The 26699-nt window shown below is 40.0% G+C and overlaps 1 protein-coding gene across 3 annotated transcripts in view; it reads left to right on the top strand.

The window, feature by feature from the left end:
• Positions 1-26549, top strand: part of LOC108799252 (beta-Ala-His dipeptidase-like) — a 47083-nt gene extending 20534 nt beyond the window's left edge. For all 3 annotated transcript variants that reach the window (XM_018571088.1, XM_018571089.1, XM_018571090.1), the window contains 11 exons: positions 261-368; positions 2294-2437; positions 3890-4052; positions 4320-4408; positions 5558-5752; positions 8084-8168; positions 12017-12177; positions 14302-14466; positions 20579-20720; positions 23598-23745; positions 26074-26549. In XM_018571088.1, coding sequence (XP_018426590.1) covers positions 261-368; positions 2294-2437; positions 3890-4052; positions 4320-4408; positions 5558-5752; positions 8084-8168; positions 12017-12177; positions 14302-14466; positions 20579-20720; positions 23598-23745; positions 26074-26200 — 1527 coding nt within the window. In that variant the 3' untranslated portion in view covers positions 26201-26549. The remainder of the gene's footprint in view (positions 1-260; positions 369-2293; positions 2438-3889; positions 4053-4319; positions 4409-5557; positions 5753-8083; positions 8169-12016; positions 12178-14301; positions 14467-20578; positions 20721-23597; positions 23746-26073) is intronic.
• Positions 26550-26699: the final 150 nt, after the last annotated feature.

The following is a 26699-nucleotide window of genomic DNA, read 5'->3' as shown; positions in this document are numbered from 1 at the left end:
GACGGAGCACCCTTATTCAGATAATAATGAGTTGCACAATATTAGCGCAGCTGTGGTAAGCCTCAAGGGGACATTGACATTATGCAATCATCTCCCGGTGGAACAAAGGCCTGTTTTGAGCTGATAATCATTGCACACAAAGCAAAGTTCTAAACCTTTCACTGAGCAACACTAAATACCAGACAGAATACAAGAAAAGGTTCAGTACTATTCATATTTTATTTCAACTGTTTTTCTCCTGAATCTTGTTTTTCTCGTAGATCTTCATTGTTCAGCTCATCATGCTGCCGTTTACAACTGATGCATCTGAGAAACTGGTGGAAGATCTTTTTCAGTACATTGATACTCATCAGGATGACTTTGTTCAGGTAAACAGAACCAATGTTATCTATTAGAAAGGCAGGACCCAGCTTTTTCTTGTTCAATCAATGGATGCTAGGTATAGTGGTTACATTGATCTGTGTTCTCCAGGTGGATGTTACCTTGTGAAAGTTTAACCAGTGAGAAATCAATATATGGCAGTAAAATGGACAGAATGTTATGCAATGATTGCAGAAAATTAAGTTCATATTGCTAATTATTTGCCTTGCAAGGCATAGTCTGAGCAGCCTATGATATTTCTCTAGTGCCCAGAACACAGGTCCTGTTAGTGTCTCTTAGTGTGGCTTTTGACTGAAATCTTCAGAAAGTAGATAGAATTTGGCATAGTTCCATTAAAATAAATATAATAACGCACTGATTTCATATCCTTATATATGTGAATGCTTGGTGGGGTCAGGATGTAGTAGTAGGGTATATAGAAGTAGTGTATGTACATAGTAGTAGTAGTAGTAGTAGTAGTAGTAGTAGTAGTATCAGGGTAGTAGTAGTAGTATCAGGGTATGTGGAGAATGTTGATCAATTGAATTTTCAGGTGCACCAATTTGAAGTTGTAGTCAATGGATGTTAACCACTGTTTACAAAAGTGATAATTTATCTGTGATGACCATGAGTCCAGTCTAAAATGAAAGTCATGAATGCTGTAATTAGTGCTGGGCCTACAGTTACCAATATTGTCCTTGTGATGAGTATGCATCAACCTGCAGATATCTGAATTATTAGATTGTACAACTTGCCTTACTCTAATTAACATAAAGCAACTATAGGCCCTTCTTATTACTGTTATAATGTGTAGTTACTCCAAATCCAGTATCTCAATAGCTTGAGCATATCTTGGATGTGTTAAACCATGGAGTAGGAATGGTCCAGAATCCCCAATGATGTTATAAATGGTACAGTGACATCCTCACATTTGGTGCAGTGGCATTACTGTAATAGCCCAGTGGCAATATCTATTTGATAGAACTGGGAAAGACTTGCAATGGCCACTACAGCTTACAATAGACTTAATTGAACAGCAATAGTCACATAAAGCCTCCTCGCACCAGGAGGAAATTTGTATCAGTACAGACTATTATCTCGGTCCTCTGGACCATTTCCAATCCTGGAGGCCTTACACATTTTGCACTTATTGCTACTATCACTATAGTTATCACTCACTCTGATGCTTGAACAAAGCATTATCATTTTAACTAGGGATGCACCGATACTTTTCAGATACCAGTGCCGATACTTGGCATTTTCATGTGAACTACCAGGGTTGCAGCTGGGACCTGGCTCTGGCGCTCCACCACTGTCCTGAAATCATTAGTCTGTATTGTTTTAGAAAAACTGTCATGATAATAAACAGAAATGTATCAGTATTTGTACTTGCAAAAATGGTATCGGTGCATCCCTTTATTTATATTTATAAAAACAAAATCATACATTAAAACAGAGATGTACAAATCCCAGGAGCTCCATGTGCTTTTTACAAATGACAGCTGCCTCCTAACTTTTGAATTTTTCTCTAGTCTAAGCTTGGATCTCGAAAAGTATCTGCACATGTACTACTGAGTATGGTACTCTGTATCGGTGCATCCCTAATTTTAACTAAACTGGCTTACAATAACTGTGGTAAATGTATCCTTCATTAGTTTATGGAAAGGACCTTCAATGGATTTGGATAATGAACATAATACCTCTATGTGCAGTCATTGTATGGTCACACATATTGTATCTGAAGCTTATTGTAGACAGTAAAAAAATACTGTTCATACAGGTTTTCTTTTTTTGGAACCTCTCTTAATAGAGTTCAGTGAGGATGTAATATGACTGTATTGCCAGTAATTTATTTAGCAGTGTTTTAAATTTCTGCAAACAATGCTTATGGCTTTCATGTAATAGTGAGATGTTTATCATTTATTCAATGCAGGAGCTTAAACAATGGATAGCTGTTCCGAGTGATTCCAGTGACCCTCAGCTACGTGGAGAATTAATCCGAATGGTAGAGATTACAGCTAGGAGGATTCAAACTTTGGGAGCCACAGTACAGCAAGTTGACATGGGCTTTGAAACGGTAGGTATCAATTATGAACACATGTACAAAAATTCACCTTATCTATTTCTTATACATATTGAAATATATCTAAATCCAAGAATGAAAATGTAATATATTGCAGCTTACCAGTCCTTACTGCATTCATTTTAATTTTTAAGTCTAAGTACATTTTCTGCAAGTACAGAAAAACACCTGTTGATCCCTTCACAAACATTTGTGTTCTTGTAACTTCCTGTGCACTGAACTGAAATCTCAAACAATGTTATCAGTTTTCTCAGCTACTGATGTGAGCTACAATTCAACACCCTTCTATGTAAAGGAGAGAAAGGGGAGGTGTGGGTTGTCCAAATCAGACTAGGGTGACAGTGCTTCTCCTCCATAGACACAGTGCAGTGAGTAAATGTTTTCAGCCTAGGACAGGAAGTGCATTACTGGCAGGATCGCCAGATGAAAATAAATGAATATAAATCTGAAAAAAGGAAGCTAATGCTGCCTGCACATCCTTGATGACAGCCTTTTGGAAAAAAAAGGCATAGGACAGAGCTTACACGTTTAAAATAGAACGCCCAAACTTCCTGCATTGGTACCTTCTATAATCTGAATGTTTCTATTAGATTTGAAAAAAAAATATTGATCTGCACTATTGGAGAATCTCTATGTCTCTTTTTCATCATGGATGTGCTGAAATGAGTGGATGACCAATCTGGGTTGGAGAGATAGAGGCAACGGTAGAGTTGACCCTTGCTGTGGTTGACTACGGAACATTGCTCTGGTTAAGTGACCAAAAGAGTATAAAATTATACTGACTTTACTTCAAGATATACAATTCCAGAGGCGGTGATCAACTCACTGCTGCATGTGGATTGTAAGGCACGGTCCATATTCAGAGATTAAAATTAAGAGCACTGCTTTTTTTATACTTCTAAAAATTGGTACGGTGAAAGATAATGAACTTTTGATTTTGGATTTTGATATACTTTTAGTGGAAGATGATTAGATTTAAATGAAGTACTTTCAGACCTCAAGACAGCTGAGCTGTCTCCTTTTGGTTTATTATAATCTGCATTAATTCAGATCTGTTTACAAGAAAGTGTCCATTTCTGCAATATATGCTGACATAAAGACACATGCAACCATTACACAATGCATTGCATACTAGCAATTATGAGTAACCCCTTGCCCCATTGGGTAGATGGCTGCCTATTTGACAGATGTCACACAGGAAGTGAGAAGAAATACCCCCATCCAATGAATAGTTTGGGCAGCAGCTGATAAAATATGTCACATTATGAAGAAGACATTTCTGATGATTGCAACATGTAGAAGCTGTGTATTTGCTTCCTCCACATTCTGTCACGGACTCTGTACATGTTGTTTTTAAGTAGATTATTTTCACACCCAATACATTTATTAGCATTGTATTAATTAACTTCTGAAATATAAATCTGATTTTTTTATTTAAATCTGCAGATGCATGATGGACAGATAATTAAATTCCCCCCAGCAATCTTGGCTGAACTGGGTAATGACACTGCAAAGGCCACTGTATGTTTTTATGGACATGTGGATATCCAGCCTGCTAAAAAGGAAGATGGGTGGAAAACCGATCCATACACATTGACAGAAGTTAATGGTTTGTATCATCAAAATGTTGTTTCGTGTCACTATGTCTATGCACTGCTGTTAGTATACGATATAGTTTCTGAATAAAAAAGTATCGTTAAAGAGAGCTCAAGATTTGGTCCCCATCTTTGAGAACTGATACATCAATGTGACGGCCTTGGAGGTGGAGTAACATTTATAGTGGTCAAAGTTTAAAGTCTAAAGAGAATGTGTGTTTCTGGGAAATGGGTTTACTAATATATGATTAGCTAACATCTGAATTTTACATAATTTTAAGGAAACCTTTATGGACGAGGTGCAACAGACGACAAAGGTCCCGTGTTAGCCTGGATAAATGCCATAGAAACATATATATCACTAAAAAAGGTAAAAGAATCCCTGTAAAATGAATGCAATGGGCCTTCATCGTTTTCACATAGTAGTGTAAGTCATTATATCTCAGAACTAAAGTCGGGTATACAAGTTTCAATTTTTTGTTCAACCCACAGGCTGAATGAAACAAATAGAATAGGTTTTTCCATCAACGCTTACGAGCGTGGATGGAGGAATCCCCTGCTGTTTCTATTGTATCAGAATACCCAGCTGATTGGCTGCTAGCTCCGTTCAAGAGAATTTTCTGACCTGCTCCTTCAGGTGATCGTGGGATGCCAGGTAGACAGCGGCACCCATACAGTGAATTTTAGCTGGTTCATTAAGAACCGGTCCCTACTTAAATCAACATGACTGCACCTATAGCCCTGCAATTAGAACCTCTGTAAAGAGATTGCCACTTCCCCACAGAGAGCAAGGGTCTCACTCTGCAGCATGCTGGTAGGGGACAGGCTTTTCTACTCAGGCTGGAGCTGATTTTTCAAGAAAACAAACGCTGAAGACTTTGCACACCCTTTGTTGTAGAGGGCAAAAACTAAAAATAGATATTTTGCCTAATAACCATATTGGTCTAGAAATTTGTAAATAGTTTTTGAAGATGCCCATACGATGTACTTCCTCAATGCAGCGACACAGCCCTGTGAAGATGCACTTCCTTGTGTCACAACTAACTGCCTTCTAAACTACAACGCAACGTCTAAACAATTAAACATTATCATATATATCCTGGCAGCATTGTAAAAAGTGTAATTGGCTGACATGGTTGGTGATTACTGGAGGCTGATATCAATACCAATAAATTACATATTCTAGTTATATGTGAACATAAGTGTAATGTATTTTAAATTAATACATTCAACTAATACATTAAATAAATAAAATACGAAATATTGAGCTTAGGGTGACGGGAGGACGCTAGTGTGTGTCCTCCCGTTACCCTAAGGAGAACTATGGGGAAAAACACTGACCCCACAGTTCTCCTTTAAATGGTGTTCTTTATTAATCTGAAGTTCGTCATTTTTGCACTTACTGCACATGTGACCCTGAGGTTGACAGCTGGACATTATCATATTTTAGTTGTAAAAATACATAAGGCATATGTAACGTGTATATTTATTTGTAATATCCAATGTATGGTTTTTCTAGGACATCCCAGTAAACCTGAAGTTCATTATAGAAGGGGTGGAGGAAACTGGCTCCCCTGGTTTGGAAGAATTATTAAAGCAACATAAGGAGTTCTTCTCTGATGTGGACTACATTGTTATTTCTGACAACGTGTGGCTCGGCAGAAAACCTGCCTTGACATATGGAACAAGGGGCAATGCTTATTTCTTTGTAGAGGTAAGAATCCCTTTTGTACTTTAAGCAAGTGAGATTTTAGCTTGTTTCATAATTCAAAGTGACTTTTCCAGTTATTCAAGTCTTTGTTTTTGTAACCGCTTCAGGACCCATTGTAAAAAAAACATTCTGTCCTGAAGCAGCTATGCCAAGCATTCTGTCCTGAAGCAGCTATCATTTTAACCACTTCAAGACCAGGTGTTTAGACCCCCTTCCTGGCCAGGCCATTTTTCAGTATTCAGCGCTGCAGTACTTTGACTGACATTTATTCCGTCATGCAACGCTGTACTGAAATGAATTTTATACCATTTTTTTGGGGACAGATAGAGCTTTATTTTGGTGGTATTTAAACACCACTGGGTTTTTTATTAAAAGCTTTTACCGCTCATCAGTTTAGGGTTATCAGTGATTGATGGCCCTAGACTTATTGCTCTCACTCAATCGTCTTTTTTGAACGTATGCGCCACCCAAACGCATGTTTGCATGCGTGTATGTATGGGTGGGGACTTTAAAAAAATGTTTATTCTTTTTTATGTGTAGCTTTACATTTTTTTGGGGGGGGAACTATCTCTCCTCTGATCACTGGACCCGGAAGTGATGTGTATTACATAACTTTCAGTGTCACTGTGTACATTTTCCGGCTCCTAGAGCCAGGATAAGAATCTGGGGAAGGAGATCTCTGCTTCCTCAGCTTCTTTGTGGTTCCTAGGTGACATTAGGAGTCCGAAGGACCCCTAATGTCTCCATAAAGAGGACCTCTCACATTATATTTGCTGTTACATAGGGGCCTTCTTTGCTCCCTATCTGAAAGCAATACATTTGAGTGTAAAAAATTTTTTTTATTAAAAAATAAAAGTAACAGATAAAAAAAGAAACATTTTTAAGTCCCCCGCCCCCCCACATGGACGCACATAAAACGCAAACACGTGTCAGGTGTGCCTACATGCAAAAACAAAAATTGTGCCACACTATTACATATCGAAGTGAGAGCAATACTTTTAGGGGCATCAATCACTGGTAGCACTAAACTGATGAGCAGTAAAAGCTTTTAAAGCGGCGCCTATGGGAAATTTTGGGTATTGTAGCTTTTTTTGCGGTTTCACAGACTCACGCTCGCAATTTTAAGGCTTGACATGTTTGGTATCTATTTACCGATGTGACCCCTGGTTTGATAAACATTTGCGCAAATACTGTGCAACATAAAAAATTGCAACTAGCATTTTTTTTTATTCTACAGGGCCTCTGCTTTCAGAAAATATATCATTGTTTTGGGGTCTAAAGCTGTTTTCTAGCCAAACAAAATCAGACTTGTATTGTGTGTGTGCAAAAAGTAAGAAATTGCTCTGGCCAGGAAGTGGTTAAAAAGAAGTAATAATGTTTTAGAAGATACTACAACCTCTCTGTCTCTGTCAAATGTTGCCCAATCCTGCAGTGTGAAGCAGTTCTGTTAAAAAACTGAAAGGAGTCTGCCTTCTAGTTTGCCACCATGAGTCAGAAACCAGTATTGTGTCATATAGATTCCATATGTGGTTCTGTTTCACCTTGTCAGGGGGAGAAGAATTGGCCATTGTCTTTGTCTGCCTTGTCAGTGTTTTACAAGCTTATGGCAATTTGTGTTGACTTTGACAAAGCAGAGAGGATGAGCAGAAAAAGGGTTGACAAAGTAGGTAACTAATTAAAATAAACACTTACAATGGATGGTGCGTTTTGATGTTTAAAAGTTTTAGTAGGTAGCTACAGAATCAGCTGGTACCCTGAGCATTGGTCCTGATATCGTGTTTTAGGGTGACTTATTTCCCCTGCAGGGTCTTATGGAGCCACCCTTGTATGTGCTAGTAAGCTATGTGTGTCTGCACAAACACACAAGCACAGCAAGGTTAGCCCCTGCTTCCCTCTCCTCGTTCCTTTTCCTCCCTCTTTTCTTTTTCCTTCTCCAAGCTAGTAGATGGCTGCTGTAGTCTGTTCTGCCCCTTGTGATCATGTACTGGACAGGAAGTTTAGGGAAGTGAAAGAAGCTGAGAGAGTAAGAGCCAGCTGTTCGGAAACACGATGACTGTAAGTGACTGGGCAAAATTGTAGAGATATGCCTTGCTGGGAAATGTATAGTTGTTTGATCTGGATGCAATATTGAAAAAAAACTTTGATACTTTGACCACTGTCAAATTAAACTAAGCTTTAACTGTCCTCTTTCCCCAGATGAGTAGCATGGTGGTTCACCTTTGGAAAAATCTATACATAATTTAGCTTAATTGTATACATTTTCTAAAGATTATAACTCTGAACAGAGATTGCATTTTGAATCACATAGCTTATTTGTGATTTATTCTATATTAGGTCGAAAGTGGTAAAAAGGACTTGCACTCAGGAACTTTTGGAGGTATCATCCATGAATCAATGAGGGACCTAGTATATCTCTTAGGTAAGATACACAGTACTTTGTAAACTACACGCTAAGATATTTATGGTGGAATGCAGAATATTTGTGACATGTCTTTCCATTTTATGAACTATACAGTAGCCATATATAGCAATCACCCCAAAGCTGTTGGTAATTTTGGGAGCTCCTACCCAGTTTTCAGCTCCAGCAACACCAACTCTTCTTATAATGAACAGGCTCAAGTCTCAGGGTGTTTTAAAGATTTATTGCTCAGTGGTATAAAACTTAGAAGAGAGGGTTTAGAGTTGCAGGATACCCGAAAGCACTAAATAGAGAACAGTATCTTCTCCAATAGCATCAGTAATAGCATCGGGTCCTATGAGAGCAACCAAAAATAGATCCTTGAACAGAGTACAGCCAGGAAACTCTGTGACCCTGTAAGAGCAGTTATAGCTCTTGTAATGCAATAACTGGCTTCTGTTCCTCTGTGAATGGTACCGGAACAATTAATCCTTCTTACAATGTCCAGACAGCAGCTCCTCTGCAACACCGTCTAGCATAAAGATCCTTCTCCAGCTCAACTTCCATAAAGTATAAGCTCCAGCCCTAAATTATCCCTAAGTTAGGCACATGGCTGAGACTCAGGCCTTGTCATCACAATTTAATAGTGAAACAACTGCAGAAGGCAGGGTCGCAACACTTATGGCCTAACATTTTTAAATCCATGCAATTCTGCTAACTGAATATCCTGCCATTTTAGAAAATATAAAAGCTCATTATTTCCAGGTGTTTCTTCTAGGCATGAGATGACATGAGACGTCACTGCAGTTAGGTATCCAGGTCATGTAACCCAAATTTCTAGTTCTGCATGGTTAATTTACAAAAACTGAAGCAAAAACTTTAGAGCAGTTCTTCATGACAGCTGATCATCATTACTTATCACGTACCTGGTAGAGGACCTAATAGTTGAGGGGGCCTCCTTTGCAACTCTTGTCCCACACCCTGAGAGTGGAGACAGGGAGTGAGGGGACAGAGAGCAGCACAGGTGCCAGAGGCTGTAGGACACTGTGCCAAGTCCAAAAGCTGGTTTCCAAGGAAGCAGGCAAGGATGCAGCCGGAAGGACAGCAAGGAACACTGCAGGAGCAGGACGAAGTCAGGCAGGCCAGGGTCAACACCAATCGGGCAGCGAAGTACAAGAGCAGCAGGCAGAAGAATAGTCCAGGAACAAGCAGAGGTCAGGGGCAGGCAGCCATCAGGCGTAGTCAATAGAAATCCGGGTCAAGGCAGCAGAACACAGGAACAGGCAGAATCACAGGAACACACACACAAGCTGAAAGACCATTTAGCAATGATCCACAGAACAGTCAGGTTTAAATAGAGCCATCTATCAAGGGGAGTTGCGTCATAGCCTACGTGCAGTGGTAGCACATCTTTGCGCGTATGTTACGTTGCATGCGCATTAGTGTATGTTTTCCGCAAATACGGAAGACAGAGCCACGCACATGCACAGAATCACCCAAATGGCCAGGTATAATCTTACATTACTAGGGATGCACCGATACTTATCCCGATAGCGGAAGCTCCGGTATCTGCAACCTGGGAGGCGAGTCATTACACGCCGCCCGGCTTCCTGGTGACGAGGGAGCATGGAGCTTAGCGGAAGCTCCGGTATCTGCAACCTGGGAGGCGAGTCATTCCATGCCACCCGGCCTCCCTTATAGGACTTCCGGTATTCGGTATCGGCGAGTACTGAAAAAAAATTATTGGTACTCTATACAGAAAAACTGGTATTGGTGTATCCCTAATCATTACTTTTTTTATTGGAAAGATAATGTTTTGTGAAGTTGTTGTAAATAAGCTCCTTGCACCTAGAATACAGAAAACTTCTGGCTACAACACAGGATAGGATTTTGAGTTGTACAAGGCTATAATACATGGCTATACTCAGGACTACATTGGGACTATATGGAGATAGTTCCTGGGGTTTCAGAGAGCTTCATCAGTAATATTGCGGGTAATTATTTTTTATTAGCTCTTTTATCTTTTATTGATAGGAGTTCTTTGGAGTCTGTATCCACAACATAGTTTAGGGATTCAGAGGTGATGGGTACAATCCAAATTTGATCTTCTTTCCCAAATGCCCAGTCCTGGATTTGAAGCACTGATTAACCTACTGCCTCTTTGGGAAGGCCTACATATGTATTGATGTGTTTGTGATGTTACAGAGAACGATGACCATAAATTGACTCCCTGATAATGTCTTATCATACGCACAGTAAAATGTTTTGTAGACATGTAAGCAGACAAAAACATTTGTTTTGTTTTGGATGTTTTATCATGTAGTTTTTCGGGATTCGGGTCTGACAGTCAATTTGTTTTGGCATTCAGATGAATTTGATAACTATGAAAGAAAATTTGTTGCAGAAAAGTGACAGTAACTGACAGAAGGCAGTGGGCGGCAGCCATTCTGCTATTGGCTTTTTTAAATTGCAGTAGCAGACTGGCTATTGCTCCACCCCTGACTTCTGTCAATCAGCAGGGGAGCGGACCTGAGTGAGAAATCGGGCAGGCAGCCGCAGGTTTTTTTTGCCGGTTGGTGGAGGTCGGCATTGACATTGTGTGACATTTTTTTTGAAAAAAATGTGTTTTTTGTTTAATTAAATGTTTTGTTTTCAAAGGTGTTGTGTTTTTATTTACATTTTATTTAACCCCTTACAAATTCACAAGGGGGGTCTCTATGAAAGGGGGTACCCAGATGCAGATGAGAACCCCTGCCTGCAGACCCCCACAACCGGGACAGGGTCTCATCGGCATGGGGACAAGGTGCTTTTCCATGTTTTTCTTTACATTGGGGGCTACTGCTTACCAGACATACAGGGTCTGGTATGAAATGGGGGGGACCCCACGCTATTTTTTTAAATGATTGTTTCTGTGGACTTTTTAACACTTGTGTATTCTGAGACAGCTTTCAGATTCTTTGTCAGCAAAGAAGCAGCAGCTGTTACAGAATAACATATAGCTCTCAGCTTCTTTCTTTCGTTACATTTTGTAACTATTCTGTTACTTTGTTTTCATTTGGGATACAAGTCCAGCATGTCAACAAAGTGCAGAGAAACCAGAGAGCTATAAATGATAGCTCTCCTGCTTCTGCGTTTTGTTCTAAATAAAATTTGAATATATCCAAATTTTATTATGAAACATTTGGATTTGTTATTTCTGTCATTCAGAAATTTGGATGCATCCGAATGTCCAAATTTACAGAAATTTGTATGATTTTTTCAATTCGGAAGAAACAAATGGCAGCTGTTTAGTGTTTGGTGACTGGCCCTATAGACAGATGTAATGCATGTGCAGTCTATTTATTTCCTTCTTAATGAAAAAATTATTTTTCTTGATACCGATATTTCTCTACAAGAGATAATGAGTGCTTCCAAGCACCAGAAGTGTTTTTTATTGCCACTTGCATAACTCCTAAAAGACCGCAGCAACCACCAAATCTCTCTAAAAGACCGCAGCAACCACCAAAGATTTTCTTTAGAAAGGGTCCTTTCTAGTGAAAATCTGTCATGACAGAAATAGAGTCTGACATTGCGGATATACTTCTGAAAGTTGCTAGACTGCCATGCAGGTTTTCGAGATTGAATACTTTAAGAATCACACACCTGAAACATGTTAACAGCCAGAAAAACCAAAACACCTGATCTATAAACTTGTTTCGGTAAAATGACTCTGAAGGTTTTGAACCCAGATGTTCATCATGATAGGCAGGCAATTTTTAGAACGCAGATCATCAATTACAGGTACCGTATTACTTCAATGAGAAGTTTTTGTATGCAAAATAAGTCTCAAGTTTAGTAATGACTTTAATTGTGCACCCTTTTTTACATAGCAAGCCTTGTGGACTCTACTGGTCGTATCCTTATCCCTGGAATTTATGACTATGTTCCTCCAATAACAGATGAAGAGAAAAAGTTGTATGAAAATATAGATTTTGATATAGAAGAACACAAAAACAACACAGAAGTGAACACATTTTTGTACAGCACTAAGGTAAAAGCCTTTCGTTACTTACTATTTTCACCCCAGACAGCTCATGAATTACTCCTTACATTCATTATTTCACTGCCATACCAATTCTCTGTTCTAAACTTCATCATCTCACAGGACTTGTAGACATTAGATTTCTGCAATTTCTTGAATATGGGCTAGCAGCTTAGATTACGGAGATCTGAATGGTTAATCGATTGGGTTGAAAATGTTTGTACAATTCTTTACTGTCCCCATGTCTATGCAGGGAAGAGCCTGGCACCATAGTTTACAGCAAAAATTAGTACATGTACACTCACCGGCCACTTTATTAGGTACACCTTGCTAGTACCGGGTTGGACCGCCTTTGCCTTCAGAATTGTCTTAATTCTTCTTGGCATAGAATCAACACTGTGTTGGAAACATTCCTCAGAGCTTTTGGTCCATATTGACATGATAGCATCACGCAGTTGCTGCAGATTTGTCATATGCACATCCATGATGCGAATCTCCCAAAGGTGCTCTATCGGATTGGATCTGGTAACTATGGAGACCACTAGAGTACAGTGAACTTATTGTCATGTTCAAGAAACCAGTTTGAGATGATGTGAGCTGCATATGTCCACAGAATACAGTTCTTCGAAAATTGCTTAACTCTAGTCCATACCAAAAAATGCAACTGATAGGCTTCCTTGGGTGTCCCCTAGCACGATTTTCATATTTAATACTCAATAAAGTGCCGCCACCTACATGAAAATCTGCCTTAAAATGACCCTCCTGTGAGTCTTTACTGTTTAAATAATGTCATTCTAGTGGCAAATTTCCATGGCAGCACTAATGTGCCCTGTTTGCATTGCTCTGCAGTGGAAGCTCTATAGTGTCTCCAGCCCTCCAGCTGTGCTTTAACTACAAATCTCAACATGCCTCTGGGAGTCATGCCAGTAACTGTCAGTTTTGCTGTGCCTCATGGGACTTGTAGTTCCACAACAGCTGGAGGGCTGGAGTCGCCCACCCCTGCTATACACATTCCATTCATTAGGCAAGGATATGACTGAGCAGAAAAATGGCCCATAAGGGGTCATCTGCAAAGCAAGTTCATTGAGGGTAAACGACTGGTTGTCAAGACAGGAAATGGGACCTTACTGGATAATTAGTGCATATGTTCAAAAATGTTTTCTAGTATTTGTGTAAATTACAGGTTCTGTAGTGTGGAAACAAATGTTGTAGGGTGCTATGAGGATTACTGTGCCGGGAGTTAAGCTTTAACATGATTCTACTAGGGAAAAATACACTGCCAGGCCAGGGCTATACAAGTCACCTTTACATACTTCTTTAATCCCATGAGATTGATCTCCGTGCATTGCTTTTATTGCAAACTGCTAAATAAGAAATGTCCCACAGTTACAGTGAGCCATTATGCTCCGCACATCTCATGAAACAATTCTCTTTACACTCACTCAACAATCTCCTGTAGTAGCACAAAATAGTGATTTTGTTTGCCCTAGGAGAATATATTAGTCTTTGAAAGTAAAAATTGCCTGTGCAGGCCCAGCCCTAAGTCAATGTCACACACGTCACCAGTAGCAGGCTAAGAGGCTTCCACTTACCTATATGGATTTGCGATGTTTCTGGCCCTGTATTTACTGCTGAATTTTATTTTCTAGTTAGGCCAGCAAGGGAGCTATGGTATGTGAGCACTGCTTTGTGAGAACACACATCTATGGTGTATGTGACTAAATAACAGATATTCTTATTGCATACAAATTAATACCAATATTCCTAAAAAGGACACTGTTTATTGAAAATTTAGCTGAAGACTTTGTATGGCAGCTGGATATGCTGGTCCAGTCTGACTGCTCAACACAATTTTAAGGACTGATTCTATATAGTGCAGTGCTAAAAACACAATTGTGTGTCTATGAACTAATTATCTTAAACATCATCTAATAATATAAAAATAAATATAAATATGTTCAGTGCCAAAATCTATATTAAAAAATTATGAAATGTTTGCGGTGCAGTCTGTGCAAAATGTGCAAAAATATCAGTAGTACAAAATGTCCACCTAAAATAAATGCACACATATTTGGATTGTATAGTGTATGGCCATCTTGCTTTTTTTATCATGTGCTGTTGCTTATTTTACAGGAAGAAATTCTTCAGCACATGTGGCGATACCCGAGCCTTTCCATTCATGGCATAGAGGGAGCATTTGCTGGAACTGGGACCAAAACTGTAATTCCTTCAAAAGTGATTGGCAAATTCTCAATTCGGCAAGCTCCAAATATGGAAATCCCTGTCGTGGAAAAGCAGGTAAGAATGACCGAAAACTTTCACATAGAACAGAGGCACCTAAATTCTGTAATCTAAGGACCCAATTAGTAAAATTATTACCATACAGGGACCCAAGAAGAGAAAATTGTCTGTCTGACTCTTTCGACAAAAGTCGATTAAAATAATTGACTTTTAGCAAATTACGGGGCACCAGCAGGGCCTTGCACAGCTCGAACCTGGTAATGTATTAATGGTAATAATACATGTAGTGGCCACAGGCGGAAGCACAATAGCAGAGAGTAAAAATGCATTCCCAATGTATTACTCTAACTGTGGACTGAGCCTTAATGCAATGCTGCCTTGGAAATAAGGAGAAACTCATTTTGGGTAAATACTATTTTCACACAGTAAATGTACAAACTAAGTTAATAATTCACCCATTTGGTAAGGGTGCAGAAAGGAGTGGCTAAGGTAAAGATGCATTAAAATTGGCATTGACCTAAAAGTTTAGGCCTGTAAAAAACTGTAATTAAAGGAGAACTAGGGGGTTAAGACTTTTGCCCATAGTTCTCCTTAGGGTAACGAGAGGACACAAACTAGCGTCCTCCCGGCACCCTAGGCTCAGTATACTGCTAGCTGTAGCTCGCGGTATACTGAGACGCCGCAGCATACCGCGAGCTGCTGCTTGTGTTATACTAAGACGCCGCAGCTGAAGCGGATCCCGACAATTACGTCTGGATCCGCCCAGCTGCGTGACTGACAGCTGGCTCTGCCTATCTAGAGGCAGAGCCAGCTGTACCCGCCCCCTCCCCCGTCCGTTCCACCAGTCAGCGCTGGCAGATCGGAGCGGGGAGGGGGGAATCCAGCCCCTCCCCTGTCACGGCAGAGAGCCGTGACAGAATCGAGAGGTGAGCGAACGCCGGTATGTGTTCACTTACCTCCCGATCTACTGAGCCGACCTGTGACAGTCTCATTGTCACAGGTCGGCTAGAACTATGAGGTGAGTGGAAAGCACTCACCTCATAGTTCTCCTTTAAATTGAAAGATCTTTTTTACAACAAGAATTATTAAAAGGAGATTTCATGGAAAATTTCAAACCTCATCTGCTTTTGAACCCTCCACACTGAAATCAAAGGGAAAGCCATTATTGTAGATCCTGAGTTTTCTAAAAACAGAGAGCTGCAGATACAGACATAAAGCTCCATCTGGTGGTGAAATCTGCTCACCACCAAATCTTACAGCACCACCATAACATACAATAATCCTTTCTGATGAATACCACTTAAGTTTAAGATGGAGGGGGCCTGAAATATTAAAATAGTCAATATTATATTTAGGGATGTGCAAATACCAGTGCCGATAGTTGGCATTTTCATGAGAACTACCAAGGTTGCAGCTGGGACCTGGCTCTGGCGCTCCACCACTGTCCTGAAATCATTAGTCTGTATTGTTTTTAGAGAAACTGTCACATGGCAATAAACAAAAATTTATCAGTACTTGTACTTGTAAGTACTTGGGCAAGTATCAGTACTTGTACTTGCAAAACTGGTATGGGTGCATCACTTATATATATTTATTAAAAGAAAATCATACAATAAAACAGAGATGTACAAATCCCAGGAGCTCCGTATGCTCCTTACAAATGACAGCTGCCTCCTAACTTCTGAATTTTTCTCTAGGCTAGACTTGAAAAGTATATGTACGTGTACTTGTACGGTACTTGGTATTGGTGCATTCCTAGTTATATTGTATGTTTCCAATTTTCAAGGTCATTTTTAGAGGTGCACCATGAGAACATGGTTTGTTTACTATAACTACAACTATGAATGAACAGGAGGAGATGTAGTTCACTCCCATTCATTCATAATTGAGGATATATTAACCATACCATATCCTCAATTATGTACAAACACTCAGCGATCACTGAGTGTTTTGTACCTTGCTCTCCTCTCTGACACACACTGCCACAGCGCTGTCTCCGCCCCCACACCGCTCTGCCGCACTGTGATAGGCGGCCGAGCGGTGTGGGAGGAGACACCGGCCGCTCACATCGCTCTCCTCTCACAGCGCTCGGACGGCTGTCACTTTCTCTCCTTCCTGCTGGGACACAGAGCAGTGCCCAGGGCGGAGGAGAGAAAGCAAGGATGCGCCGATGTATAGGCAGGAAAATGGCACTTTTGGCATTTAGCCAAAAGTGCCATTTCCGGCCGATATGTTTCGGCGGCTGATATATCTGTGCATCCCTAGTCATTTTCTCTTAATTAGTTAAAATGTATACACTATGCCTCAATTAAAAATATATTTCAATGCCTCAAGTATATATACTGTATATATTAGGAAAAAATGTATACCAATATCGAATTTTGTGTGCTAATTAAAATCCAAGCTTACATGGTGTCACATATTCTCAAGCACTGCTGTTTAAGGCCAGATTCGTTCACTTGCACTGCAGTAACATGCGGCAGCACATGTTAAAGCACTACTTTGCATTGTGGTGGTCTGCATTGCTAAAAATAATGCATGCACCATGTTTGGTGCATTGTGAAGCCTATTGGAATGAATAGACTGCCTTAACGCAATACATGTTAACGAGCATCATCAAGAACATAAGCGCACTGCAAAGATGTAAATGGGTCCTCAAGCTTTGTGCAAGCATAAACTTGTCTCAGCCTTCAAAATATCATGAAAAATTCAGAAGCAGTTATTTTTCCTGGGATGGGATCTGTTTATGAATGTGAGATTCACAAAGCCCTTTCCCAAGATTCACACATTTTCCTATGTGAATCTAATAAATGTTTGAATCTAAGGTAAAAAAAAACAGACTCCAAAGTGTTGATAATCCTATTTTTACCAAGCCATGTGCCTAAAATACACGACAGTAACATTTCTAGGGCAAGTGAAGAAACAGTATAGGTCATTCCCATGATTGCAAACGTTAATGTTCTACTTTCCATCAAATGAAGCCTCAAGTAGCACTAAAGAATTAGGGCATTTTAAAAACTGCTCATAAACAGCAGGATTCCACAGTCCTTCTGGCAAGAATTCCCACAACCTACTTTTCAGATGTTTGGTAAATGCATCTAAGCTCTCTCTGTCTCTATGGTGAAGTTTTTAGTATTAATAGCATATGTATATGTATAGATAAATGTATGCCCCAAATTCCATAATATAATTTTGTCTTCCCTAAAGTGCAAGTAAAGGGGAAAAAATAAAACATTGCTAAGATATTTTTGGCAAAGTATCTTATGCCAAATAAATGCTCTTTCTCTCCCCAAATGATTTTTTTAATCACTTGTGTACACTGTATGGCACATGCACTGTGCAGTGTATTTATATCTCAAGGATGCTGTGAATAGGCTGAGTGCCATGGAAGATGTAACTCTTGTGCACATGCGAATGTCCTCAGTCAAGCTGCTTCCTCTGAGTCCAGATTATCCTGGACCGCTATGCCCTTGCCTCCTAATGGACAGTGAAAGGAGAAGCAGTGCAAGATGATCTTTAGCATTCTTCTTTTCATTGCATGCACTGATTGGTTCTTTGTACTGCTTCTCCCTCTCACACTCCAGAGGCGGCAATCCTGTCAAATCCAGGTACTTACTCTGCTGACATTTACAGTAATTATGTATTCATGATCTCAGGGCTGCATTCATTTATGTATTTTATATCTGCATAGAGTTTAGCTTCAAAGGCTCAATGCACTGTCAAACTATTAGTGTTTGTGTATACATGTTGTTATTTATATACTTATTATTTTCTGTACAAAAAAACAAACTAATAAAAGACTTTGCAGTAAACTAAGTGCACATAACCTTTTTGCTCCCCCGCCCCACCAAACCTAAAGTACCCAACTTCCCCTTGATTCAGATGCACACCAGATGCCCATTCAGGGAAAAGTGACAGTGCCTCCAGATACCCCAACCGCTCTGCCATATACTCACCCATTGACATTTCCTTGCCACCTCCCTGCTCTGTTCCTCCACATGTGGGAAGAATATGTGGAGGTCAGACCTTAGCGACCAATGGTCACGTTTTGGGTGTCTTCTGACACTTGGACCTACTTAGGGTAGACTCCTGCAGTGGGGAGACAGTGAGGGAGCATATATGGCCGTGTATGCCATGCTGGGGCTATTATTAAGCAGTGTTATTGCCCTGCACGGGCAGTTGTTTCTTTAAAATAAAAATAAAAAAATAGAATGCGACTACAAAATCTGTTGTTCTTTTACTTATTTAGCTAGCTGAAAAACTACAGTTTGAATGTGCTGTATTAATCAAAGACAACCAAACTACATACTTACCTCTGTTTCCTGTCTCTTGTGTTGAATTGTGCTCCTGTAATAAACTTTGCAGTTGAAAAGCTCAATCACAGCTGAACAAATACGCTACATATTACTCAGAATAGATTTATATTCTCAGTACATTCAGGATCGTCATGTCATGTCAGATAGGTGAGTGAGGAACATAGGTGGGGTTTACATTAATATCTACAGCGCTTTGCAGGGACTACCTGGCAGGCCGTGTAAGCAGGACTGTAGTCTGCAAAAGGCACATGAGCAGTCAGCGCTCATGTGAACTCAGCCTCACCGGCCATTCCTTCAAGCATATTGTAAACAAAAAACCAAACTATAGTGTATTGCAGCTTACCAGTCCTTAGATGTGGTGACTGCATACGTTTTCTTTATTTCTACTTGAGGATTCTGCTAGTAACACATTTCCAGTCGTAATATGACAACAATCAGTCACCCTTCTGTATCAGGACAGCAGACACATGATATACATAACCCCACTCCTCTCCTATTGCCTACAACATAGAAGAATGTGGTTCTGTAGTCCCCAGAGAACAATGTCAGTGATGAAGGTCAGCACAGGAAGTTATCAGCTCACAAGACTTCCAGCAAGAATAACAGGTATTTTGAATTGATCAAACAGATATAGAAAAACACTTTCAAATGGTATAATGATCAGACTAAAGCCGGGTATACATGGTTATATTTTCTTAATATAACAGATTCCTCCATCAATGCTTACAAGCATTAATGTATGAATCCCCCGTCAAAATATGCTTCTAGCTCCGTTCAGCAGAGAATTTTCCAACCGTCTCCCTGGATCAACTAATCAACCTGATCTTGCTGGAAGTCTTGTGAGCTGATAACTTCCTGTGCTGACCTTCATCACTGATATTGTTCTCTGAGGACTACAGATCCACAATGAGCGACAGGGTGTTGACAGCGGCACCCACTGTGCAAATTTTGTCTGGTTCAGAAGGATCCGGCAAAATTTGATACATGTACAGCCTACTTAAGAGTGACCGAATAAGGGAAGTTCATTGTTGGGGTTTACATACACATTAGACAGTGAGTTTGTGTGCTTAACGATCCACTTCCAGGTTTACACCCCATTCACACCTAAGCATTGAGCATAGCAGGGTGCTTTGGAGGTATGTCTGTGCACATTTATACAAGCATTTTAACATGCCACTTATAGTACAGGAGCAGAATTTGCATTTTTGTGCCCATAAACTTTGAAATAGGAGCACCTGAAAAATGCACAGATACACATATCTTTCAAGAATTTTTCTGGTGCTCCCATTATTTTAATTATTATATTATACAAGATTTATATAGCGCCAACAGTTTGTGCAGCGCTTTACAATATAAGGAGGGCATTATAGTTACAATACAAGTCAAGACAAGATGGAAAGAAGGGCCCTGCCCGTGAGAGCTTACAATGTACAAGGGAGGGGCAAGTGATACAAGAGGTGGTAGCTGTGTGGGGATGAATTGTTTGAGAAAGTGATTAGGTTGAGGCAGGATAGGCTTCCCTGAAGAAAGGAGTCTTTAGGGATTGTAGGAGATAGATAGGACAGATTGGGGTAGGGAGTTCCAAAGGAAGGGAGAGACTCTAAAGAAGTCCTGGAAGGTGAGCATGGGGGGAGTTGATGAGGGAGCTAGAGAGCGGGAGGTCTTGAAAGGAGTGGAGGGGATGGTTAGGGTGATACTTTGAAATAAGGTTGCAGATATAGCCGGGAGCAGAGTTGTGGATGGCTTTGCAAGTGGCCAAAAATGCACATTGCTGTCCCAAAAGAAGCAACGATAGAAATAGTTTAAAATAAAATATAGCTTACTGGTGATGTGTATATTTTATTCTTTTCTAGGTTAAAATGTATCTTCAAGAAGTATTTGACAAATTAAATAGCCCAAATAAACTAAAAGTTTCGTTAGAAATTGCAGCAATGCCTTGGGTGGCGAATGTTGATGACCCTCAGTATGAAGCAGCTAAGATGGCGATACGAAAAGGTCAGTGTTCATGTATATCATGGCACCTTCACTCTGTCGTAAACAATCAAATTACCAGTATGTGGGAATGCATTGCTAGTATATATAGCATTTTGACACCAGCCTTTCTTTAATTCAGAGCTGTGCCATACCTCCCAACTTTCTGAGATGAGGACGAGGGACATCTCTCAGCACAATGTATTTAGATAATGGACACACCTCTGCCACGTCCCCAATTATGCGGACTAATACGTATTTATGTGCCAAAATTGATTGGTTGGTTAAACCCAGAGTTGTTTTTTTTTCCACCATTAGTTTTCCTTTATACTGGCTTTTTTAAATAACAAACAAGATAATGAAGAGATAAGACAAAGTGCAGAATAACATGTTTGGTAGTTAAATAGAGGGACAGAGGGATTTGGTTCCAAATGACGGACAGTCCCACCAAATGAGGCTGTGCTGTCATAGAGGATGTTCAGCACCTTTTATATGCTTCTGTCGCAGTTGAGGAACCCTTGTTGGATTAAAGGTATTGAAAACACTTCTTGTATATATCCTTTTGTCTAGAAATACGACTTAACATAAACCCCACCAAGCACCAACACAACAGCCACAGTTGTTGCAGATGTGTGTGCTTCTTTTAAATCAGACCTATGCTCAGATGTTAACATAATGTTTATTAGACAAAGTGTAACAGAGATTGAAATAGTTTTCCTTTAATAAATACTGCTCTAGCCGCCCTCCGATGCTAGTTACCTGTCTGAAGGCCTAGGCATTCGATCACATGATTCATCCCGAATGAGTGGTTTACCCAATCTGAACTCTGATCCTCTCAAGGCATATGGTTAGCACTCCGGGGAAGCTGGTGCAGCATTATTTTGTAAGACACCGCTTCTGTTTACTCTTTATTTATCCATCTCAGCAAGACTGTTGACAAGGCTTTGTGTTAACATTTCATTATAGGCCTAGTTTAATAAACTGTGAACATTCTAATACAATACAAATTAATTTGACTTTCTTAAAACACAAATATTTTGTAATCTTCTTTGATTAATTACAAGTAGAGGCATGAATGCAATTTCTGATTCCCCTTCTTGCCAAGCTGCAATATTTTGACTGTTTATGCACCTCTGTCTCCTTTATTATTATGCATCTAGGTAAAACACCAGTAAACCTAAAAAAAAAGAAAGCTGCCTTATAACAGAGCTCTTAATAATACAGAGCTATGTCAAAGGGCAAGTGGTTTGTATAGTGTAAAAGTAACTTGTTATAGTGCTCCATGCATTGCCCAGTGGAAAGCATGGTGCCCAATATGTTTCTGGGCACACTAGAGTGGCAAAGCCATCTGTCACACTTTCTGCACCATCCTGTTCAGCTCAAAGTGAGCTCATTTGAAGTGAGCAGAGCACACTATGATTTATACTGCTCAATGTGAATTTTAGAAGATATTTTTACCTGGCTTTAGTGTGTATGGGGATCTTGGTATGATTATATGTGTATATTATATACGGAACTGCACCCTCCTATCTGTTACCACCAAGCAAGGTGCCATCTTAGCCTTTTGATGGCTTGAAAGTTCAGTTGAGAGCTGAAATAAGTACACTGGCAACCTTGACAGTTATTACCAGAGGCATGCCTTTGAAAATAACATTTTTGGTCAGACAGTTTAAATTGGTGGGCCTTTACTTCTCTTTTAATTAAAAAAGCCTTGCCTAAGAGCACACTAGGTGCCTCTAATTACCTTAATTAGAGGGAAACCACTCCATTTTTTGCCTTTTATTATTTTGGTTTCATTTTGCTACTAAGAGCTTTGACCTCCCCCACTTCTAGGCCAAGCCTTGCCCACCTGGCACCCCAAAGTCCAGTGAGAGTATTGTCACTGGACAGAATGCAATAAGATGGAAAGCTTTTTGCTTTTAGACAGTAGTTTTGTATGTTGAAAGCCCAACTCTGGGCATAATTAAACAAAAATCCCTCCCATATCTAGATCGCTAGGAAAAAAATATCCCTTGATATTCGGGTCTCAAGTCTCCTCTCCTCTTCTATTTACATCTATTGGGGTCCTTCTTCAGGTGTGAAGGCCACTGCCTGTGTGATGTGGACACTTCTCAGCAACACTTCCAGCAATGGGGTGCTCTCACATTGCTTCAGAGGCAGAAGAACTATACAGGGGAGGTGAGGGAACCACTCCCTGGAAATATAAAAAGAGGGGAAACGTGTCTGGTCCCCAGGGCAGGAATTAAGTTTAACCTAGTTACCGCACCTTAAAGGAGAACTATGAGGTGAGTGCTTTTCACTCATCCTCATAGTTCTACCCGACCCGTGACAATGAAACTGTCACAGGTCGGCTCAGTAGATCGGGAAGTGAGCGAACACATAACGGTGTTCGCTCGCTTCTCGATCCTATCACGGGTCTCTGCCGTTACAGGGGAGGGACTGGATTCCCCGCTCCGATCCTCCAGCACTGACTGGCGGAACAGACAGGGGTGGGGGCGGGTACAGCTGGATAGGCAGAGCCAGCTGTCACTCACACAGCTTGGCAGATCCAGACATAATTGTCGGGATCCGCTTCAGCTGTGGCGTCTCAGTATACCGTGAGCTGTAGCTAGCGGAATACTGAGCTTAGGGTGACGGGAGGACGCTATTTTGTGTCCTCCCATTACCCTAAGTGAACAATAGGGAAAAGCCCTAACCCCATAGTTCTCCTTTTAACATTAGTCAGACTGGAAATATCACCATTATCAGCAATTTAGGTATAACGGTATCCAAAATAAATCTGAGATATCATTAACAAAATATTAAGGTGCAAATAGGTAACCATTGAAGTATTGTGTTAATTGATGTAATTATGTAATACTTATACAGTATAATATATATTGTTCTGCTTGTTTTTTGCAGTGTTTGGTGTTATGCCAGAAATGATCAGGGATGGCTCAACTATACCACTAGCCAGAATCTTCCAAGATCTAACCAAAAAGAGAGTAATGATGCTTCCAATTGGTGGAGCAGATGATGGGGAACATTCACAAAATGAGAAAATAAGCAGGTGAAACACACTTTATAAAGGATACAAAACTTAGTTGTTTTAGGTACCATTAAGAAAATTAAAGCCATTTTGTTAAAGGATTTAAAGTATACAGTATCTCTAGCCAAAGTTTTTTTGTTTATTTTAGGGCCCATTCACACTAGAGTGTTGCTGTACTATGCACGCTATCATACATGTAGTGTGTGGTACAGTGAGCTAGCTATGTTGTGTTGCCATTCATTTGTTACAGTGGCCCGGCAGCTGTATGTTACAGTGCAACATGCTGTACCCCAATATTGTGTGTTGCGGTGAAAAAAAGCAGTTCTACTGTCATAGACAGAATTAATCATGATACCACACCTATCCTAGAAGAAAAGGTTAAGGTGTACCCATATAGCATAATACTAGAGAAACTGAAGTGGACACAAGTGCATCTGTATAGCAGTTTCAACTTTATTAGGATAAACAACTGATATTTATTCCCATAATCATTAATAATGTATTCTAGGCGTTTCTTGATGTTAACTACTTTTTGAAGTATGTATTAGATATATTGTGAAATCAACATCATGTGAAAGTTGTTTTAAAACTAAAGCTATGTGCCTTTGGCACAGAATAATTAATATCGGCAAGATGTAGCCTAAACAAAACCACATGTTCCCAAACCAAGGATACAAAGAGGGAAATACACAAGTTAAACTGAAGTGTGCTAAGGGTTGATATAAATTAAAGGCGTGCTCTAACTGAGTATCCATAATATCTTTGTCAGCTACACTCTGGTGTGAATGGGCCCTTAAATAGCAAAGTAAATGATTAAAACCCCTTTCAGCTTTTTATTGCTGTCTCATTAGGGAGATTTCCCTTCATTTTCTTATTCCTTAGGCACAGCAGAAAATATATGAACATGTCTTTATAGTAAGAAGAAATCCTCTCATACACTATATTGCCAAAAGTATTGGGACGCCTGCCTTTACACGCACATCAACTTTAATGGCATCCCAGTCTTAGTCCGTAGGGTTCAATATTGAGTTGGCCCACCCTTTGCAACTATAACAGCTTCAACTCTTCTGGGAAGGCTGTCCACAAGGTTTAGGAGTGTGTATATGGGAATGTTTGACCTTTCTTCCACAAGCGCATTTGTGAGGTCAGGTACTGTTGCTGGACGAGAAGGCCTGGCTTACAGTCTCCGCTCTAATTCATCCCAAAGGTGTTCTATCAGGTTGAGGTCAGGACTCTGTGCAGGCCAGTCAAGTTCCTCCACCCCAAACTCGCTAATCCATGTCTTTATGGACCTTGCTTTGTGCACTGGTGCGCAGTCATGTTGGAACAGGAAAAGGCCATCCCCAAACTGTTCCCACAAAGTTGGGAGCTTGTACTCCTCGGCCATGGAAACCCATTCCATGGAGCTCTCTCTACGCACTGTTGTTATGCCAATCTGAAGGCCACACAAAGTTTGAAGGTCTGTAGCTATTGACTCTGAAGACAGTTGGCGACTTCTGTGCAAGGTGCGTTTCAGCATGCCTTGGCCCCACTCTGTCATTTTACGTGGCCTACCACTTCGTGGCTGAGTTGCTGCTGTTCCCAGTTGCTTCCACTTTGTTATAATACCACTAACAGTTGACTGTGGAATATTTAGTAGCAAGGACATTTTGTGGATGGACTTATTGCACAGGTGGCAACCTATCATGGTACCACGCTTGAATTCACTGAGCTCCTGAGAGCGATTCATTATTTCACAAATGTTTGTAGAAGCAGTCTGGATGCCTAGGTGCTTGATTTTATACACCTGTGGCCATGGAGGTGATTGGACACCTGAATCCAATTATTTGGAGGGGTGTCCCAATACTTTTGGCAATAAATAGTATTTAGGTATTACCAGAACAGATGTCCCCATTGGAAGATTTCCCCTGACCTTCTGTTCTGACTACAACAGTCAATTTTTTTGATTTCCTATCATTTTCTGTCCTGGTGAAAATGGTCACTAGAACTAACTGAGATGGTTATTTCCTCCTGTAGGGGCAGCAATAAAAGCCTGACATGGTGTGTATCCACTCCATACATTATACAAATAATACAAAGAAAGTATTTGCTAAAGATACACTTCAAACATTCCTTTAAACACTTTATGAGGGATATTCTATAAAAGCTGTGAAGACTCTAAAATGTGTGGCATTCATGCATCATAAAGCTGTTTCCACAAGCCTCTGCACCAACATAACAACCAGGGCAATTATCGGGACATTGCAGCTTTAGTACAATTGCAGCATTTATAGACTAGAATTACAATTCAATGACTAACTTTACTTTTTACTTTGAAAATTTACTGAATATTATGTTTCTTATTTTTAGATCTAATTACATCCAGGGGACCAAAGTTTTTGCCGTATTCTTCTTGGAATTGTCAAAGCTACATGAAGATTTACTGGCCAAATCTAACCAAAAGAAACCAAAATTAACTCAGCTTATTGGAAGCTGAAAACTTCAATACAAAGATTGTAGAGGAACCTAGTAAACTCTGCTAGTTCCTTATATCATTGCTTACAGTATATTGCTTTTACGTTAGTTCAGATTGTCCTTGGGTTGTGTAGGCCTTGATTCATGTCATTCTAGGTGTATACTGTGTATGACATCTTGGCAGCCTTGAGTAAAATAATCTTTTTTTTTTCTTGTGGTCTTACAGTTCTATATACAACCTGAGTATTTGCAAGAGCAAAAGAGCTAATGCTTGACAGCACATGTGCAGAGGAATGAATACACAACCTTCATCGGCTATTGGTGTGCCTTAAGATGCTATAGAGCTTTCAGTTCAGATGTATCACATATGCAGAGTTAAAGAGTTACAAAACGTAACCCTTAAAGAAGGAATTCTGGAGTAACTGTAGTGCCTTCAAAAATGGCTAGTCTCGTCTAGTTTATTATTATTGTTTGTGCTTGTTTAATAAGACCGCACAAAGTGGATTGTTTAATTACAAGCA

The sequence above is a fragment of the Nanorana parkeri genome, unplaced genomic scaffold (genome assembly GCF_000935625.1).
Source record: "Nanorana parkeri isolate BGI_ZX_2015 unplaced genomic scaffold, ASM93562v1 scaffold1672, whole genome shotgun sequence".
Taxonomy (NCBI): Eukaryota; Metazoa; Chordata; class Amphibia; order Anura; family Dicroglossidae; genus Nanorana; species Nanorana parkeri.
This window is presented reverse-complemented; position numbering and strand designations above follow the sequence as displayed.